General features: G+C 36.1%; 2 protein-coding genes across 2 annotated transcripts; both read right to left on the bottom strand.

Annotated features, from left to right (window-relative positions):
• Window positions 1-348: 348 nt before the first annotated feature.
• Window positions 349-8,895, bottom strand: LOC129136460 (tripartite motif-containing protein 51). Its single transcript, XM_054662600.2, has 7 exons — window positions 8,771-8,895; window positions 6,334-6,748; window positions 5,955-6,050; window positions 3,913-4,143; window positions 3,172-3,194; window positions 2,123-2,220; window positions 349-1,026 (listed from the first exon to the last, which is right to left on the bottom strand). The coding sequence occupies exons 2-7, from the start codon at window positions 6,742-6,744 to the stop codon at window positions 434-436; spliced, it is 1,452 nt and encodes a 483-aa protein (XP_054518575.2). The 5' UTR covers window positions 6,745-6,748; window positions 8,771-8,895; the 3' UTR covers window positions 349-433.
• A 1,850-nt stretch (window positions 8,896-10,745) lies between these two features.
• Window positions 10,746-19,712, bottom strand: LOC129136353 (tripartite motif-containing protein 49D-like). The gene is made up of 7 exons (XM_063784381.1): window positions 19,514-19,712; window positions 16,526-16,940; window positions 16,145-16,240; window positions 14,187-14,417; window positions 13,464-13,486; window positions 12,504-12,601; window positions 10,746-11,410 (listed from the first exon to the last, which is right to left on the bottom strand). Exons 2-6 carry the CDS (start codon window positions 16,934-16,936, stop codon window positions 12,505-12,507), a joined length of 858 nt encoding a protein of 285 aa, XP_063640451.1. The 5' UTR covers window positions 16,937-16,940; window positions 19,514-19,712; the 3' UTR covers window positions 10,746-11,410; window position 12,504.
• Between the last annotated feature and the right edge of the window lie 940 nt (window positions 19,713-20,652).

Below are 20,652 nucleotides of genomic sequence, written 5' to 3'. Positions count from 1 at the left end.
TGTATATAAGATGAGATTTACAAAGATAAGCACAGCATAGGAGGTCAAATAAGATTACCTCAAAGTATAGGTTCATAAATAAAACACATGGATAAGTATAATATTGTTAGATGAAGAGAAAGAAAATATTTCCAGGTTACCATTGAGTCTTTTTACTCCAAGTTTTTTCATGAAGCCCAAGATCTCTACTTTCTTCCATTGGTTTTAACTTCATTTAGACAACTCTGTCATCTATTATTTCACTTTGTGACATTCAGAAATAATTAAAAACCAGAGAATATATTCTATGCCATACATCATGGGTAATGATTTTCCAAAAATGATTTAAAAAGGAACCAATACACATGGTTTTAGTGTTTTCACCATATTTAATAGAAACACTATAAATGAGTTTTGATGACATTAGAATGCAACTAAAGACATTAAATGTAACTTATTTGTCCTGTTTGATGAGGTGCGAAAAAGAGGGCTTTCTGGGATAAACAGGTTCCCAGAGCATATAGACACATTTCTGACTTTTCTCTGGTCGGAAGTGACTACAGCAAAAGATAGGCCTGAGAGGAGGTGAGAAGGAGCAATTAGGGATGGTGTATATCAGGGAACTTTGATCAACATCAACAAAGCTCATGGTTCTACTTTCACAATCCAGGAATAATCCTACTGTGCTGGTAGGTCTTGGAACATATTGCACCACAAGTGGGGAGGTGGTAAAGAGACTGCAATGAGTGTCCTCCTTAACACATCCAAGAAGAAAGAGTCCCTCCTCTCCATCTATCTTGTCATTCTGTCTCTTCTCTTTCCAATAATTGTTACAGACACCAAAAGCCCAATTCCAAGAGTCCCCCACGTGAACTTCCCAATAATATTTCCCAGATGTGAAAGCCTGAGCCCCCCATTCAAGAAAACATTCAGATTTTGCAGTGATATCGGGATCATCTTGAGGGTCACATCCAACATTCATGCTTCTCAAATCTCCATACAGGAAGATATGACTATTGGTTCTTTCAGGCTGCAGAGTAAAATCAACTGCAAAAATAATTTTTAAAAACTATAGATACATGTAATTAATAGAAATTAGAATTCTTGAGGGAAAAGTTGTTCTACCAAGAGTTTACTTTACCAAGAAATCTGAAGTTACAAGGACAGGAGAATTGTGACTACAACATTTAATAAAGTATAAGGATGATTAATATTCTCTATAGGAAGAACAAAACCCTAAAAACAGACATTGAAAATTTATTGAAAACTTAAAAATTGAGAGTCGAATACAAGACCAGCCTGTTTTAATCCAATCTCCAATGTAAAAGTGAAATATTTTATGCCCTGAATGCCCTTTAGCTATCAAGGTCATTATTATTAAAATATTTCTTGTTCTTAAATACTAGCGATATAATTTTGGCAAGAATGGGAAGATTTTAGCTTCCTCAAGCACCGCTCTAGATAACTGGATAAAAGTCCATATGTTCAAATTATAAGTGGTAATTTAAGGCAGATTTTTGCAAAATCTTTTACCAGTCACTTTGCGGACATCCCTGCTAGCTCTAGACTGAAACCGAATTTTAGATTTTACACGTAGCTCTTCATGTTGTAACTAAACTGAAATTATCATTTCCATTTTTACTTCCTATTTACATTATAATGTCTTCTTTCTTTTTACATGTTAAGTCAACATTTTACATTATATCAATAATATATATTTATTGTAAGAAAGTACAAATACTCCAACAAACTGCAGTGAACTCTATTCTCCAATGAAATGTGTTTAACAATTCAAATGAAATACAGTAAAGAAATGTAAAATTTTTATGTAACCTTGGATTATTACGCTTCCTTCTGAGCATTGTTCCATTTATTCAATTTTTTATTTCTTATGTCATTCCATTTACCCAATATATAACTCTATACATGTGAGCCCAGAACATATTTGTTTTTCACTATGTTTTACTCTTCATGTTATAAATTGGACTATAAATAGAAACACAGATATAAAAGGGTTGCATAGTCATACGGTTCACTTCCTGCTGAAGTGAAATAAAGATTTGATGAAGGGTAAAATGTTACCCCCATGATTCTAACAAGAAGTAATACACCGTGGGAATTCTGTCAATGGGCTGACACTCACCTCTGAATCCACTGAGCCTGTCCAGCAGTCCAGTGATGGGCCCTGCACTGAGCTCTGGATTCACAGGCTCAGACACTTGCAGCAGCAGGGACTCATACCTGCAAGGAGAAAGATACAGTTACCACATCTACAGCCAAAAAAAAAAAAAAAAAATACATAAAAATCACCACTTTTATTTAAAAGACATTTCATGAGAATCCCTTTAACCCACACATTTGCTAATTCCAAAATTATCATTTTCTTTTTCAAATTCATTCTTATTCACAGTTCCTGATTTTCAAGCACGATGGAAAAGTCTATCTGACTGAGAATTCATTCGGATCTTTCTTCGTATTGCTCCAAATTAGTAAGGATCATTAGTCTTAAGACTGGGAGAATATTGAAAAATGAAATTCTGGGTTCCAGACCTCACCAGAAATTCCGGAAATCACTGTCTGGAAAAGTGGGGTTATTTTTAAGACTGCTGCATCTGTTGCTTCCTTCTCAAGGCCAGGGTGTTGAAACTTGCTCCAGGCAGGGAGATCTGCCTTTTATAGTTGAGGTTCTCTGGAGGCCTACACAGTTCAAACATTCCAAATAGTTTGTTTCATCCATTTTTCAGAATTATATATTTAAATATAAACTAGAAATCATCAACACTTTTCACTGCTAAAATACTTTCCCCTTTTCTCTCTGGCTTCCCCTGGTTGACTTTGTAGCCATGTAGTCAATGTAATATTTTCTCTTTCAAATATGAAGGCTTTTGAGCAATAAAAAGGAAATTAGGAATAGAGATGCTCACTTCCTTCATTTTTCTTTCATTTATTTATTTTTTGTTTTATTTATGTATTTATTTATTTTTTGGTTTTGCAGAACTTTCATTGAGCTGCTTAATAAAGTCACTGAGTATGGCAACAAAATAGATGACTACATGGGGGTGGGGGATGGAGAAAGTACAACCAGCACAAGGCAGTATCACTCTCTGAATCCATTATACCGTCAATATCAAAGTTCCTGCTTGATATTTGTGGAAACTGAAAGCATCTGCTAAAATCTTGGTATGCACTTACCTGTGTAATATGTCTCCAAAAGCCTGTAAAAAAAAAAAAAATAGAAAGGCTTAGTGCTTTCCACAAGATGCATCTTCCACTAAGTTCAGTGTGAGATTTGGAGACAGTTTCTGAAGATATTTTCCTACAATGTTCCCTCCTGGAAAGCATTTTCTGTTTCTTTTCTCATGAAAATCCCAGTCTATCATACGTCATGAATTAATGTCCTGATAAAGTCTAAGTCTTGAAGACATTCTCTTTACAAGTGAAGGGAGAGGAGGGAGGCCCACAGAGTCTATGCTCTGTGGTAACCATAAAGAAGCTACTCAGTCATCTTCCCTAAGCCCTGTTACCAAAATGAGCGGACCCCAAAATAATATTAGTGTGATCCTAGATTCCCCAACTTCTCCATCATGCCATGTCTCCAAATTAGCCTAAATGCCAATGAATCACTTCTCATTTTATCCACTTTCAAAAATCCTAAATAAATCACTGACTTTTGATGGGAAATATTTCTTGGGGCTGTCTGTTACCTTAGCCATTCTGCAAAGTTTTGTTGCTGGTGGATAAAGTAGGAGGGACCTTCGGTCTAGTAGAATCACTAGGAGAGGCTATACCTTCCCAACCAAGTAGCATTAGTTATCGAATTGTGTTTTTGGAAACAAATAATGGAAGTGAAGGGGGAGACGGATTTCATGAGAGAGGAAAAACACCCATGTATGTGAATGTTCAACATCATGATACCCCATGGTCAGTCCGTACCTGGAGTAGCTCCACATCTGCTTTATGGTACATTTGCTTCAGATCCTCATACATTCCTCTTAAAAGCTCCCTGGAATGTTCCATTCTGGCTTGGCTTTCATTGAGTTGCTGAAAAATGTCCTCGCCCTCCTTTCGCAGCCTCTCCAAGTGATGTTGCTCTTCTTCATGGAGAAATGCAGGCATCTTCTGATATTCAGCTCTGATTGCTTCTATCCTAAAACTCACATAATCCTGCAGTGACAATTAGTCAAAATAGAAATGTTTTATCCATCTTCTCTTGAATTTCACTGATTCCTCTTAGCATTCTGAACACCCAATATTTTAATCCTCAATCTTGTCAATTCTCAGATTCCACAAAATTTTATTCCTTTCCTTTTTTTTCTGTACTAATATCAACATAGTTGTTTCTGCCCAGTTACTTTTACTTGATTAATGATAAAATGCTTTCTAAGATAGTTATATAAAAATGGATTTCTCTCTTCCACACCACATTTATAGAAAGAAAACACAGTTCTTGCTTAAGAATCAAACTATCGAGTTATATTGACTAGGTAAGAAACCATTATTTCTACTTTGGAGAATTGGGGCAAGTTATGTAAAACCATTATATGACAAATGATGACATGACCCAGACTACCATTGTCAACTCAACGCATTTCACCCAGCATAACATATTCTAATAAGGTTTCATTTATTCTCTTCCAAACTCACACTAATCGGCAACATGGACTTCTTTGTGGTTCCTCAAACCCCCAAATAAATGCAAATTAAATATTACTGCACATGCTGTTTTCTATACCTAGAATTATTTTCATATATAGATATACATATTTCTCATATATGTACTCATATATATATTTCTCAAATATAGGTATATATGGATATATGAGGAATATATACGTGTATCTGTGTGTGTATATATATATTCCTCAAATATATCCATATATATATATATATACCAACACCCAGATACACGTATATATTCATATATTTATGAGGAAGAGGAAGGCAAACAGGAGGATATGTATATTTCCTCCTGATCAAGATTTTGTTTCAGTGCGAATTTTTCCATGAGCCTTTTTTCTGACCACCCTATTTAAAACTCAAACCCTCAGCCCCAGTCCCTGGCCTCTGTGCTCCTTTTCTACTTTCCTGCTTGATTATTCTCCAAAGACACTACTACACTCTAACACATCATGTACTTCACATATCTGCATGGTGACCATTTGCTTTTCCCATTTCCATTGCAAGATTTGTGTGTTTTCTTTCTTCTTTACTCCTTAATTTTCTAAGTTGATATTTGACATAGACTAGGTACTCATAAAATATCTTTCAATGAATTAATATTAGAATAAATTAATGAATTAATATTAGATATCATACCCTCAATATAAACATCCACAAAGAGAAAATCATTTCTAGAATTTTTCTCAAGTCCTTAGAGTTCTCCTTATATTAAATACTAGTTCCCATATTTCTCACATATTTATGTCTTCATCAAGACACAAGTCTACATTTCTCGCCACTTTTCCCATTATGTGTTATGACTTATTCAATATTAATTAGCGCTGATATTTAATTTCATGCTTTCCCTAAGGTTGCGCTCTTGCTCCTTCTGCCTGAAATTTAGCTCACATTTCAATATACTTGCCCACCAGGATTCAAATTCATACTGACTCAGCCTTAGAAGGGTCACCTGAAATTTCCATGACTGACAAATAACACTTGTATCCAGAATTTATCCAGGCAGCCCATTGGGAACAGTGTGAAATGGCCCAGTTTCTTGTATTTGTTGGGGTATTGCTATAGGTTTGTATGGAAACAGATGAGCATGCTTGGGTAACATCTGTGGTCTGATTAGACATCCTACCAAAGAGTCACACTAACTTATATAAAAAATTACGGTGTTTTTTTTCTCAAGTGTTTTTTCCTTGTTTATTGAATTCCAGAAACATTATGGGTTGAGATCAAGTTCCTATTTTAAGAGTCACCCATTTGTTCACTATAAGTTCCTGCAGAAGGTAGAGTAATACGGTACTAACCTTCCAGCATCTGGTTCTGGTGGTTTCTGTGTTCAGGTTTCTGAGATTTTCACAAGCTTTTTGCCATAAAGACTGCATTTTTTTTAGGAGCTCCTCCTGCAAAAGAGCCATGAATTGAAGCACAAGTGAGGACAATAAAGTATCACTCACACTCTGATATACGAAGGACCCAAAATGAGAGACAAATTAGCCCACAGAAAATAGAGTTTGCTTTGTTTCCCCTCATGTTTGTCAAATCTGAGAGGTGTGAAGTCAAGGAAGCTCATAACAGACATGCTTAAGGGGACACAGAGATGGCATCATCCAATCTCCAAGGAAATAGACTTACAAGAATTTCATGTGTCCTGTATAGAAATAGATCTTCAGAGGCATCACTTACCCGGCGTTCCTCAGCAGCCCACTCAATGGGACAGTGTCTGTGATTCCGGTGCTCCTGAGAGTTGGAGCACAGCCAACAGAGCCGGCTCTTGTCCACTTCACAGAACATCTTCTTTGCCTCTCTGTGCATCCCACATATTTGCTCCTCAGAGCTAAGGAATTGCCGGAGGCTGGCTTTTCTGGCAGTGGAAGCCATGTTCTTCAAACAAATGTCAGTTTTGAGGTTTCTCTGCCGTATTGTCTTCTTGCATTTAGAGCACTGAGCAAGAACTGCCATGTCTTGCCAGTTGAGGTAGAAACAGGGCCGGCAAAAGCTGTGCCCACAGTCTATGGTGACTGGGTGTATGAAGTAGTTCATGCAGATGGGACAGGTGAGTGCCCTCTGGAAGACTTGCAAGATTCCAGAATTCATGTTTCTGAAGAAGAAAGAGCAGCATGTCATTTTGGGGTCTGGGTTGGTGAAAATCTGTGAACATGTGGTGATATGTGGTAGCTGTATTTTCTTCTTGACAGTGCTCATTAAAGTGGAACAAACTATTTCCTCTGTAACAAAAATGAAAAATTCATACACAAAGAGAGTCCTTAGGCTTCTTAGCAGACACTACTGACTAGATGACTCACAACCTCTTCTACTCCTAGTTCCTGCCCATAACATAATGCAAATCTGTTCAAAAACCTATTCCCTGGATGTCGATATGAAACTCGGGTTTTAATCTTAAGTGGTCTAGAATAAAACATGCTTCTCCCTATTTCTCTTTCAAATAACTACTAAATGACTATGGGAGAGGAGTAGAAAACCTACATTGGGTAACAAAACATGAGAAGATGGTCAGAGGGCGCTATGACATATTTTTAGAGAGAGGGACCCAGAAGCCGGCTCTTTAAAACAAAAACAACCCCAGAACAAACCAACCGACCAGATAAACAAAAAGACAGCAATTAAACCAGTCTAGGATCACTAGGAGATAAAACAAATAATGAAAAATATTGGGTTTATTTTTCTTATGGCTTAAATTAACTTCTTCTTTGGGCTACTCCAACTATGAACTGACATACAGTCAGTTTTTTAAAAACTGAAATATATATAATTATATTACTATGGTATTATGGTTAATTTTAGGTGTTGACTTGACTGGATTAAATAATACATGGAGAATTGGTAAAGCATTATCTCTGGGTGAGTCTGTGAAGGTGTTTCCAGAGAGACATGTAAGTTTGTGAGCTGAGTGGGGAACAGCAGCCCTCAATGTGGGTGTACACTATCCAATCAGCTGGTAGCTCAGACTGAAGATAAAGGGCAGAGAGAGGGCCGTTTCCTCTCTTTCTCCTGAAGCTTATTCTAACTCAGCCAGGATATTGGTATCTCCAGGATACTACCTTAATGACAGCCTATGTTCAACTTCTCAGACTCCATAATCAAGGGAACAAATTTCCCTAGTGGACTTCCTCTCCTGTACAGTGTCATGTGTAGAGTGAGGACAGATATATGATCTGAGGGACGCATTAGACAGTCTCCTTATTGTTTGAACATCATAGGGTACACTTACACAAACCTAGATGGTATAGCCTACTACACACCAATGTTATACAGTATAGCATATTGTTCCTAGGCTATAAACCTGTATGGTATACGATAGGCAGTTGTACCACAATTGTAAGTATTTCTGGTATATATATATAGTTATGTACACAACCTATGTTTCTGTCTCTCTGGAGAACCCTGACCAATAAAAACTGTAATCTTTGCCTTGGCAGTTTGAAGTCCTTTACCTTACTCTCTTTTACTAAACACTGCTGAATTTAAGTGCCAACAGTGAAAATTTAAGAATTGCAAATCTTTTTCAGAGGTCATCTGAGCCATTTCAAGGAATTTTTCATAGTTTCATCTGAGGTAAGCCTCAATTAAAATGACAACTAGTATCAAGGATCAAATCATTCCTTATACAGTTATCTGCTAAACAATTGTGTTTTGATTTCTAAGCTAGGGCATTTTGGAGAGCATTCTTATTTCCTTTAGTATCACCATTTTTAACTCATCATTGCCTCAGTAACTTAAAATCATGTCTAAAAGCTTAAGGTTATGAAAGTACAACATTTACAGTATTCAATAATTATCCTTTTTTACTTAATTAAGTGTACCAATATTAGTACATGCAGTACACATATATATGCTTTAATGTGAATTCCATATATTCATGATGCATGCAAATCTATTGCAGCAAACACTAGATATCTAAAATTTTTCAAAAATATATTAAACACTTTTGGAACACATAAAATGACAACAATTAATAACCTCATGTCATAAAATGAATAGCAATACTATGAATTACAAATAAGATCATTAAGTAAGTTTAGTCAGTTAGATATTTTTATCACTGTAATTTACTATTTTAAAGGAAGAGAGAAATAATTTTCTCCATATAAGTTTCACTTACCCCAAAGTTCTATGAATGTTTCCTGCAGTAATTCTTCCAAGAAAAAATTCTTTTAAGTACTCCCCAAGATCAGGAGCTCATTCCTTGCAGAGTTGACTTTCAGAGGTCACCTGAATGCAGTTAACTCTAAGTGCTGTCCTCCTCTGGAGAAATAGGAGCTTGTCTCTTCTACTTCCTCTTATGTGAATCTTTGAAAACCACACCCACCTCTTTAGTGATATTTAGGGTATTAAGAAAGGTGGAGACAGCAGAGATGATTAGGTTTATGCAATATTTAGTACATGCCTTTTCATCACTGATTAAATTAGCGTCACACTATCATTGTAAAAACCACTGCCTGAATGAGGCATATCTATCATCAATCTTATCAGAGTAAACATATGCTAGAAATTACCTAAAATTGATTAATACTGTTTCTTGAGTTTCTTCCCAAGGCACAAGCATTCCTCTAAGTGCACATTTATTTATTTATACCAAAGAAAGTTTCACCCTCTGGAGTGCAGTGGCACAATCTTAGCTCACCACAGCCTTGAATTCCAGGGCTCAAGTAATCCTCCCACTTCAGCTTTCAAAGTAAAAAAGACTAGAGGTTTATGCCATTGAACCTAGCTAATTTTTCATTTACTCATCAAAAATATTTTTAAAATTCTTAGGTGATTACATGTGTTACAATGACCAGCTGGATTAGAATTAGATTAGGTATAAAACGATGAAAGAATCTGGGAGAGGGGGCAGAGTGTTGGTTGTTAATTAGCACATGGATCAAAGGAGAGCACTGAGGTGTTTAGAAGCCACAACATTGATAGGATAAAAGCCAGAACTAACAATCCAATTGTAAATCTCTTTACTGTGGTATTTTCTGCCATTTCTGCTCCATAAGACACACCTTAACCACTTTGTCATGGTATCTGCAGTATTCTATTTTAGTCTACATAGCATTTTCTCTCAAATGCATTCTATTTCTCTCTCCTTCATCTTCCCTCCCTTCTTCCTTCCAGCTGTATTTTTTCACTAGAGAACACTAGTAGAATGTTCTCCCAAATTTCAGATTTCAGATACGCATCTGTAAAATAATCTTATGGAGACACATTTTAGTTGCTACTGAATACTTGGTTGTTTTCATAAGTTCACAGCATTATTACTGTCCTCCAAAAAACGGTTTCCCATTTCCACAGCTAATCTCATCATTGACTCTGCCATCCAAGTTTATTCTAGGCCACTCTGGAAGAATCTGGAAAAATACTTAAAATACATTTTAAGTATTCATCATGCACATGTATTGTATTTTATTTTATATATGTTCGGGTGAATATCTTTCTCCACTAATTGTTTGCATTTCAATTCTTGTATCATGTTTTTTGAAACACAGAAGTCGTCATTAATATAAACCAACTAATTTTTTTAATTGTTAATTTTTGTCCTGGTTAAGAAATCCTTATGAGAATATTGTGTCATGTTCCCCTTACCTTCAGGACTTGAATCTATTTGGAAATGATTGTGTGTGTTTTGAGGTAGGAGTCAATATTTAGTTATTTTAAAAAATTCAATTAATCCAGCATTGTTCTGACCACCTTGTGTATTTCAATGTAGAAGAGCACACTAATAATGCAGGATTATTTATCTATGTGGTGAGAATTCCAAAATGAAGCCAAGCATGGAAGGTCAAATAATATTAACTCAAAGGATAGATTAGTAAAATGAAATGTGATGGATAAGCGCAATATAGTTAGGTAAAGAGAAAGAAAAACATTTCCCAGCTATCATTAAGACTTCACTCCAAGCTTTTGCATGAAGCAAAAGATCCCGACTCTCTTCCATTGATTTTAACTCCATTCAGACATGTCTGTCATCTATTATTTCACTCAGTGGCAGTCAGAAATAAAGAAAAAAAAAACAATATATTTTATGCCATGATCATGAATAATGATTTTTCAAAAATTAATAAAGAACCAATACATATACTTTTAGTGTTTTTACCATTTTTAATAGTAACACAATAAATGAGTTTTAATAACATTAGGAGGCAATTCAAGACATAAAACAGAACCTATTTGTCCTGTTTGATAAGGCACAAGGAAAACGGCTTTCTGGGATAAAGGGATTCTCACAGCAGATGAACACATTTCTGATTTATCTCTGGTCAGAGGTGAATACACCGAAAGATAGGCCTGAGAGGAGGTGAGAAGGAGCAATTAGGGATGGTGTATATAAGGCTCCTTTGATTATCATCAACGAAGCTCACAGTTCTAGCTTCACAATCCAGGAATAATCCTATGCGGCTGGTAGTTCTTGGGATATATTGCAGTGTAAGTGGGGAGGTGGTAAAGAGACTGCACTGAATGTCATTCTTGACACATCCAAGACTAAAGAGTCCCTCCTCTCCATATATATTGTCATTCTGATTCTTCCCTTTCCAATACTTATTACAGACACCAAAAGCCCAATTCCAAGAGTCCCCCACATGGACCTCCCAGTAATATTTGCCGGAGGTGAAAGTCTGAGCACCCCATGCAAGAAAACTTGTAGGTGTTGCAGTGATATGGGGCGCATTTTGACGGTCACATCCAATACACATGCTTCTCAAATCTCCACATCGGAAGATATGACTGTTGGCTTCATTATGATGCAGAGTAATATCCACTGCAAAATAAATAAATAAATAAATAAATAAAAGAGAAAGAAACAAAACATGCATAGACATGTGTCAATAAGCAAAAATTGTTCTATCAAGAAGTTAATTTACCAGGAAACGTAAAGTCACAAGGACACTTTTGCTTGTAACTTCTAATAAAGCGTAGAGATGATTAACTACAAGACAAACAAAACACTAACCACAGGTATTAAAAATGTTTTGAAAACTTACTTATTGAGAGCCAAATGTAAGACCAACTTCTTTCAATCCAATTTTCAAAGCAAAATTTGCACATTATATGCCCTAAATGCTATGCTATTATCAAGATCATTATTTAGAAATGTTTCTTATTCTTAAAAACTAGTGCTATCATTTTGGAAAGAATGTGAAGATTTTCAGTTACTCAAGAACTGCTCTTGATGACTGGATAAAAATCCGTAAGTACATGTCATAAGTAACAATTTAAAGCAGATTTCTGTAAAATCTTTTACCAGTCTCTCTGTGGTCCTCTATGCTAGCTTGGGGCTGAAGCTGGATTTTAAACTTAACATGTAGCTCTTCATATTGCAATTAAACTGAAGTTCTTTTTGTTTGTAATTTTACTTGTATTCACAAAATGGTTGCTTCTTTTTATGTTTACCCATTAACTAATTTTTTTTGCAATACATGATACATATCCACTTAAAAAATTAAAAACCCTCAGCAATCCCCAGTAAACCATAATCCCAAAAGAACAGTTCTTAGCTGTTCAAATGAATACACTAAGGAATTGTAAAATTTTGTATTTAACATTAAATAACTCACCTTCATTCTGAGCATTGTTCCATTTGCTCCTTTTTTAAATTTGCTACACTACTCCTTTTTCCCATTACATTACTCAGTACCTATGATGCCAAAATGTATTTGTTTTTCACTATCTTTCAAACATAATGCTATAAATCTGACTATACAGACACAGATACAAAAAGGTTGCATGATTATATTGTTCACTTATGTCTATAAAGAAGTAAAATATTTGATAAAGGGTGAAATATTACCCATCTGGTCCTAACAATAATAATATTTAGATAGTGGGAGTGCTGCCTGTGGGTGGAGACTTACCTCAGAATTGGATGAGCTTGTCCCTCAGTCCAGTGATGGGCCCTGCACTGAGCTCTAGATTCAGAGGCTGGGGCATGTGCAGCAGCACGGACTCGCTCCTGGAAGGAACAACTTGCAGTTACAACATCTACAGCCATAAAATAAATAAAAACCACTATTTCTATTTAAAAGACAGTCCATGAGAATCCTTTGAATCCACAAATTTGATTACTCAAAAATTATTACTTCCTTTTTGGAATTAATTTCTATTTACAGTTTCCAAATTTTAAAGCATAGTGGGAGAGTCTGAGTCAGAATTCAGTCTGATCTTTCTTTTTTCTCTGCCCCACATGTGTAAGGTTCCTTAGCCTTATGGCCTTGAGCATATTTGGAAATGAAATTCTGAGTTCCACTTCTTGGCAGACTCCCCTGACATCTTTGTCTGAAATAGCGGGGTTCTGGGGAGACTGCTGCATCTGCTGCTTCCTTTTCAAGATAAAGAATGTGAAACTTGTTCTAGGCAGCTAGATCTGCCTTTTAGAAACAAGCTTCCCTAGAGACTTATACAGTTCTAATACTCCACAGTTTTTTCAACCTATTTTTCAGGACTGTTAACTGATATGTATGTAGGTATGAACAACAAATCAACTTTTTCACTGCTGAAATACTTCTCCCACTTCTCTCCTGCTTCCTCTGGTGACTTTCTCACCATCCACAAAACAAAACTTTATCTTTCACCTATGCAGGCTTTTAAGCAATAAAACAAAATCAGGAATAAACATTTTTTTATTTCACTATTTATTTATTTATTTATTTATTTATTTAGTGTTCTTGTCTTTTCTGGTGTGAGAGTGAAAGCAGATGCAAAAAAAGAAAGGTAGTATCAATATCTTAATCATTTATGCCATGACTTTGGTAGAGCCTGCTTTGATATTCATGGAAACTGAAAGAATATATACTAAAATTTAGGTAAACACTCACCTGTGTAATATGTCTCCAAAACCCTGTAAAAAAAATAGAAATATGTAGGACATTTCACAAGATGCACCTTTCACTAAGTTCAGTGTGAAATTTGGAGTCAGTATCTAAAGATATTATTTCCCTACCATCTGGAAAGCATTTTCTGTTTCTTCTGTAATGAAAATCCCAGTTAGTCATTTTGTCATTAATTAATGTCCTGGTAAAGTCTGAGTCTTGAAGACATTCTCTCCAGAAGTGAAGGGAGAAGAGGCCCAGAGAGTCTATGCTCTGTGGTAACTTCAAATAACCTACTCAGTCATCTTTCCCAGAACCTATGACCCAAATGAGTGGACCTCAAAATAATATTAATGTGAGCCTAGATTCCCAAAACTTCTGATCTTGCCATGTCCTCAAATTAACCTAAATGTAAATGAATCACTCACTATTTTATAAATGTTAAACAGCCCAAAATATATTATTGACTTAGATGGGGAATAGTTATTGGGGCTGTCACCTTGACCATTCCACAAAGTTTTGTGGCTGGTGGATAAAATAGGAGGGACCATTGGCCTGGTAGAATCCCTTGGCGGGGCTATACTCTCCCAATAAAGTAGCATTAGTTATGTGAATGTGTTTTTGGAAACACATCATGGAAATAAAGGTAGGGAGATGGATTTCAGCCATGAGGAATATACTTACACATGTGAATATTCAAAAACCTGAAACCACATTGTGAGTTTGTACCTGAAGTAGCTCCACATCTGGTTTATGGCACATTTCCTTCAGCTCCTCATACATTCCTCTTAAAATCTCCCTCCTATGAGCCATTTTGGCTTTACTTAAATGAAGTTGATGAAAAATATCTTTCCCCTTCTTTTTCAGCATCGCCAAATTATGTTTTTCTTCTTCATGGTGAAATGCAGCCGTCTTCTGATACTCAGCTCTCATAGCTTCTAGCCTTAAATTCACATAATCCTGCAGTGATAATGGGTTAGTCAAAAGAGAAATGTATTTATCCATGTCCTCTTAAATCTCACTGATTCTGTTTGTCACTCGAACACTCAATAATTTAAACCTCAGTCTTGCTAGTTCTTAGAATCCACAAAATTTTGTTCATTTCCTTTCTTTCTGTATAAAAATCAACATAGATGTATCTGACCAATTACATTAAATTTATTCAAGATAATGTGTTTTCTAAGATAGTTGAAAATAAAAAAATACAATTTGAATTTTGCTATTCCAGCCAATATTTATGGAAAAGTAAGAACAGTTCATGCTTAAGAGTTGGAGTATAGAGCTATAGTTACTAGAAAGGAAATAATTATTTCTATTTCTGAGATACGTAACAAGTTGCTTAAACTCATTATATGTGAAATGAGCTTAGACTAGCATGTCCAGCTAAATGCATTTCACCCAGCAAAACCTATCTTAATAAGGCTGCATTTATGATTTGGCCATCTTTGTCTCTCTGAATTCATTTCCTTCCATTCTTTTTCTAAGTTATCCCATTCTGAAACATAGACTTCTTTGTGGTTCCTCAGGCCTCCAAATATACACAAACTCAAAATTACTGCATATGCTGTTCTCTCCAACTAGAATTTTATACACACACACACACACACACACACACATACATATATACACATTCATGGTCCACATATATGTATATACATACACACATTCGTGTTCCCTCTCCTCTTCAAAATTTCGTTCAAATTGAATTTTTCAGTGAGTCTTTTTTCTGACCACCCTATTTAAAAATCAGACACTAATCTCCAGTTTCTGGCCTCTATTGTCCTTTTCTACTTCCCTGCTTGATTATTCTCCAACAAAGAACCTACCACACTCGAACACATCATGTATTGCACACATTTGCATGTTGACCATTTTTGCCTCTCTCATTTGGATTGTACGATTTGTGAGGACAAAGATGCTTTCTTTCTTCTATACTGGCAAATTTTCTAATTTAATATTCAACATAGACTAGGTTCTTATGAAATACTTTTCAAAACACTAATATTAGCTATCATACCCTCAAAGTATACATCCACAAAGAGAAAATCATTTTTAATATTTCTCTGAAGTCCTCAGAGTTTTCCTTATATTTAGATACTAGTTCCCATATTTTGAGCATGTTTGCATGTCTCCCTCAAGACACAAATCCATATTTCTCACCACTTTTCTCATCATATGTTATGTAGTATTCAATGTTAATTAGTTGAGATTCTTAATTTCATGGTTGCCCTAGATTTCCCGTCACTCTTTCTGCCTCAAATTTTCCATACAATTCCAAATACTACTTGTCCACCAGCATTCAGATTAATGCTGACCCAGGCTCAGAAGGTTCACTTGAGCTTTCCATGACTGCCAAATGAATCTTGTGCCCAGCATTTATCCAACCAGCACATATAGAATGCTGCGAGATGGCCCAGTTTCTTGTATCTGTTGGTGTATAGCTACAGGTTTGTATGAAAACAAACCAGCATGCTTTGGGTGACTTCAGTAGTTTTCTTAGAAATCCTATCTAACAGTCATACTATTCTATATAAGAAATGAGGTCACTTTTTCTCAGTGTTTTCTTTTTTTTTTTATTGACTCCCAGAAACATTAGAGTTTGATAACAAGTTCCTATTTTAAGAGTCACCCATTTGCCCACCATAAGTTCCTGGAGAAGGTAGAAGGTAGAGTAGTACAGAACTAACCTTCCAGTGGCTGATTCTGGTGGTTTCCACATTCAGGTTTCTCTGATTTTCACAAGCTTTTTCCCATAAAGACTGCATTTTCTTTAAAAGCTTCTCCTGCAAAAGAGCCATGAATTGAAGCACCAGTGAAAACAATAAAGTAACATGCAGACCATTTCATAGGGAGCGGGCACAGAATGAGAGACAAATAAGTCCCTAGGAAATGGCATTTCTTCTATTTCCCTTCTTCTTCATCAAATCTCAGAGGTTTGAAGCTAAGAAAGCTCAAAAGTGAGCTGCTTAAAGGGACTCAGATTTGGCTTTACCCAATCTCCAAGAAAATAGACCCACAGGAATTTCATGTGTCATTTATAGAAATAGATCTTCAGAGGCATCACTTACCCGGTGTTCCTCAGCAGCCCACTCAATGGGACGATGTCTGTGATACTGGTGCTCCTGAGAGCTGGAGCACAGCAAACAGAGCAGGCTCTTGTCCACTTCACAGAACATCTTCTTTGTCTCCCTGTGAGTGCCACACATTTGCTCCTCAGAGCTCAGGAATAGCCAGAGACTGACTTTTCTGGCAAGGAAAGCCATCTGCTTCAAATGAATGTTAGTTTTGAGGTTTCTCTGCCATGTTGTCTTCATGCATTCAAAGCACTGAGTAAGAATTGGGATGTCTTGCCAGTTGAAGTAGAAACAGGGCCTGCAAAAGCTGTGCCCACAGTCTATGGTGACCGGGTCTATGAAGTAATTCATGCAGATGGGGCAGGTAATTTCCATCTGGAAGTCTTGCGAGATTCCAGAATTCATGTTTCTGAGGAAGAAAGAGCAACATGTCCTTTTGGGGTCTGGGTTGATGAAAAGTTTCGGAACATGTGGAGATACCTGAGAGCCCTATTTTCTTCTCTTGACAGTATTCATTAAAACACAGCACACTATTTATTCTGTAACAAAAATAAAAATCTCACACAGAGAGAGTCTCTCGGCTTTATAGTAGATATTACTGACTAGATGACTCACAACCCTTTATACTCTTATTTCCTGTCTGTAACACAATACCAATCTATTCAATTTCCCGTTTTCTGAATGTTGATCTGGAAATTGGGTTTGATTCTAAGTGGCCTAGAATAAATTGTAGTTGTTCCTATTCTTCTTTCATGTAACTGCTGAGTATGAAAGACTGGGAAAAACTGCCTTGGCCAAGGAAATATGAGAAGATGGCTAGAGGGTTCTATGGCATATTTTTAGAGACACAACAGTGGGACAGCAAACCACCATGGCACATGTTTACCTGTGTAACAAGCCTGCACGTCCTGCACATTTATCTTAGGACTTAAAATAATATGAAATTAAAGTAAAATAAAAAACCAAACCAAAACAAAATAGAAAAACCAATCAACCAACCAAAAAAACAGCAATTAAACCAATTTTGGTTTAATAGAAGAGAAAAACATAGTTAAAGATATTGGGCCTTTTTATTTTCTCGTGGATTAAATTAACTTCTCCTAGGGATACCCAAACTCTAAACTAACATATAGTAGGATTTTTGTTAAACTCAGAGAGGTGTAATTACATCTCTATGGTGTGATGGCGAATTTTAGATACCAGTGTGACTGGATTAACCAATACCTAGGGAACTGGTGCAGCATTGTTTCTGGGTGAGTCTGTGAAGGTGTTTCCAGAGGAGAGAGACATGTGAGTTGGTGAGCTGAGTGGGACCATCATCCCTCAATGTGAGTGGGCGCCATTCAATCAGCTGGTAGCTCAGATAAAAGGAAAAAGCCAGAGAAAAGGCAATTTCCTCTTTTTTTCTCCTGAAGCTGGTTCTGAGGCTTTCAGCCTTGAGCTCAGTCAAGATACCGGTATCCTCAGGACATCAGCTTAAAGACAGCCTATATTAGAACTGCTCAGACTCTATAATCAAGCAAACAAATTTTCCTGATGAATTCCCTCTCAGGTAGAGTCATGTGTAGCTTGATGACAGATATATGTTCTGAGAAATGTGTAAGGAGGTTTTATTTATTTACTTTTTGAGATGGAGTCTCACTCTATCATCCATGCTGGAGTGCAGTGGTGCAGTCTCGGCTCACTGCAACCTCTGCCTCCAGGGTCAAAGTGAGTCTCCTGCCTTAGCCTCCTGAGTACCTGGGATTACCAGAACACCTCACTACACCTGGTAAATTTTTTCATTTTTTTTCCTTTTTTTAGTAGAGACGAAGTTTCACCATATTGCCCAGGCTGGACTCGAACACCTGGTCTCAAGTGATGTGCCTGCCACAGCCTCCCAAAGTGCTGGGATTAGAGGCGTGAGCCACTGTGCCCAGCCAGGCGGTTTTATTGTTTCGACATTATAGACTATACTTACACAAACCTAGATGGTATAGCCTGCTACGCACCTATGGTATACAGTACAGCCTGTTGCTCCTAGGCTACAAAACTGTACAGCATGTTCTGTAGTGTATACTGTAGGCAATTGTAACACAGTGGTAATTATTTAGTATGTAAACATATTTAAATACAGAAATGGTACAGTTAACATACTGGTATTATAATCTTATGTGACCACCATGTATGGTTTGTGGTTGACTGAAATGGCTCATGAATGTATCTCTACATGTATACATATACACCCTATCATTCTGTCTGCCTGGAGAGCTCTGACTAATATATAAACTATGGTCTTTGGCAATTTTAAGTCCTTTTCTTTACCCTCCCGTATTTGATAACACTGCTGAATTTTAGTGAAAGAAATGAAAAATCTTAGAATAGTAAATAGTCTCCAGAGGTCATCTAAGTCATTTTAAGGAACTTTTCATAGTTTAATAAAATTAAGACTCAAGTGAGATGGCAACCACCATCACGTATCAAATTATATCTTATAAATTTATTTGGTCAAAAAATTGTGTTTTGATTTCCAAACTAGGATGTTTTAGGGAGCTTTCTCATTTTTTTCAGTTTCACTGTTTTGCATCTCTCATCATTACCTTGCTAATTTAAAGTTATGTCTAAAAGCTGAATGAATGAATTAACATTCATTAATGTCTTCTCAATTCAATTGTTTAATATTAATGCACTCATTACACATATATTTACACACACTTATGTGCACATATAGGTATTAATATCAACTCCATATATTCATTTTGCATACATATCTGTTGCAGCAAACACTAGATATTTCCATTTTTTGAAAACTATATTGAAGAATGATAGAAAATGCAAAATAACAACAATTAGTATCCTTATAATTCATAAAATCTATAGTAAGAATATGAATTACAATGGTATCATTGTGTAGATTTAAGATAATGAGATATTTTTAACACTCTAATTTATTATTTTGTAAAGGAAAGAAGATATAATTTTATCAGTATAAGTTTTACTCACCGCTGGGTTCTTTGAATGGTTCCCACAGTGATTCTTCCAGAAATAATTCTGTTAAGTACTCCTCAAGGTTTGGAGCTCATTCACCGCAGTACTGACTTTTAGAGGTCACCAAAATACAGCTCCCTCTAAGTGTGCTCCTTCTCCTTTGGAGAAAACTGAGCTTGTCTCTTCTATGTCCTTTTATAAGAATCTGTGAAGGCCACACCCACCTCTTTAAGAGGGTGGAGTATTGAGAAAGGTAGAGAATAAGACGATTAGGTTTATGCAGTATTTAGAACACACCTTTGCACCACTGATTAAATTATCATCACTCCTTCATTCCAAAAAACCGTGACTGAAGTGAATCATATGTAACATAAATCCTATGAGATTAGATATACACTAGAAATTAACTAAGATACATTTTATACTGTTTATTGAGTTTCATCCAAGATGCAGTCATTCCTCTAAGGGCACATTTATTTATTCTAGAGAAACTCTCTCCTTGTGGAGTGCAGTGGTACAATCATAGCTCACTGCAGCCTTGAATTCCAAGGCTCAGGGGATCCTCTTGCTTCAGCCTCCCAAGTAGCTAGGACTACAGGCTCACACCATCCCACTTGGCTAATGTTTTTTAAAACTTTTCGTAGAGTCAGGGTATGGCTCTGTGGCTACTGTCTGGAGAAAGAAGTGGAAATGGAAGATTAGGTTACACAGAAGGGTGTAACATTGGGGAAGGGTGTAACATGGAGTGATCGGATTTATAAAGTACAGACAATCATGCCTAGGGGATTATAGCCCAACAGAAGGTAGAGGATTTTGGAGTGAGATGCAAGAATCTTAACCTGACATAGGTTGTTCACAGACATTACAACTGAAACAATTATTTCATTAAGTAATGTTTTGTTTCACAAACAATGCCCTCACAATTAAAAACAATTGCTTTATTATTTTAAACTGAAATGTATCATCTATATTTCCATGAAAGATTTTTTATTTATTCTTCAACAAGCATATACTAATGACAATAAACTAGGTATTAGAAATAAATTATATTAAACTATCATAGACAATTTCAGTCCTGCTAGAACATTCAGACTAGTGAATGAGATGTATCATAATTAAAGAATCACACAAGTAAATATACAATTAGAACTATA

The sequence above is a fragment of the Pan troglodytes genome, chromosome 9 (assembly GCF_028858775.2).
Source record: "Pan troglodytes isolate AG18354 chromosome 9, NHGRI_mPanTro3-v2.0_pri, whole genome shotgun sequence".
NCBI classification, from domain to species: domain Eukaryota; kingdom Metazoa; phylum Chordata; class Mammalia; order Primates; family Hominidae; genus Pan; species Pan troglodytes.
Note: the sequence above shows the minus strand (reverse complement) of the source record. Positions and strands in the feature narration are given on the sequence as shown.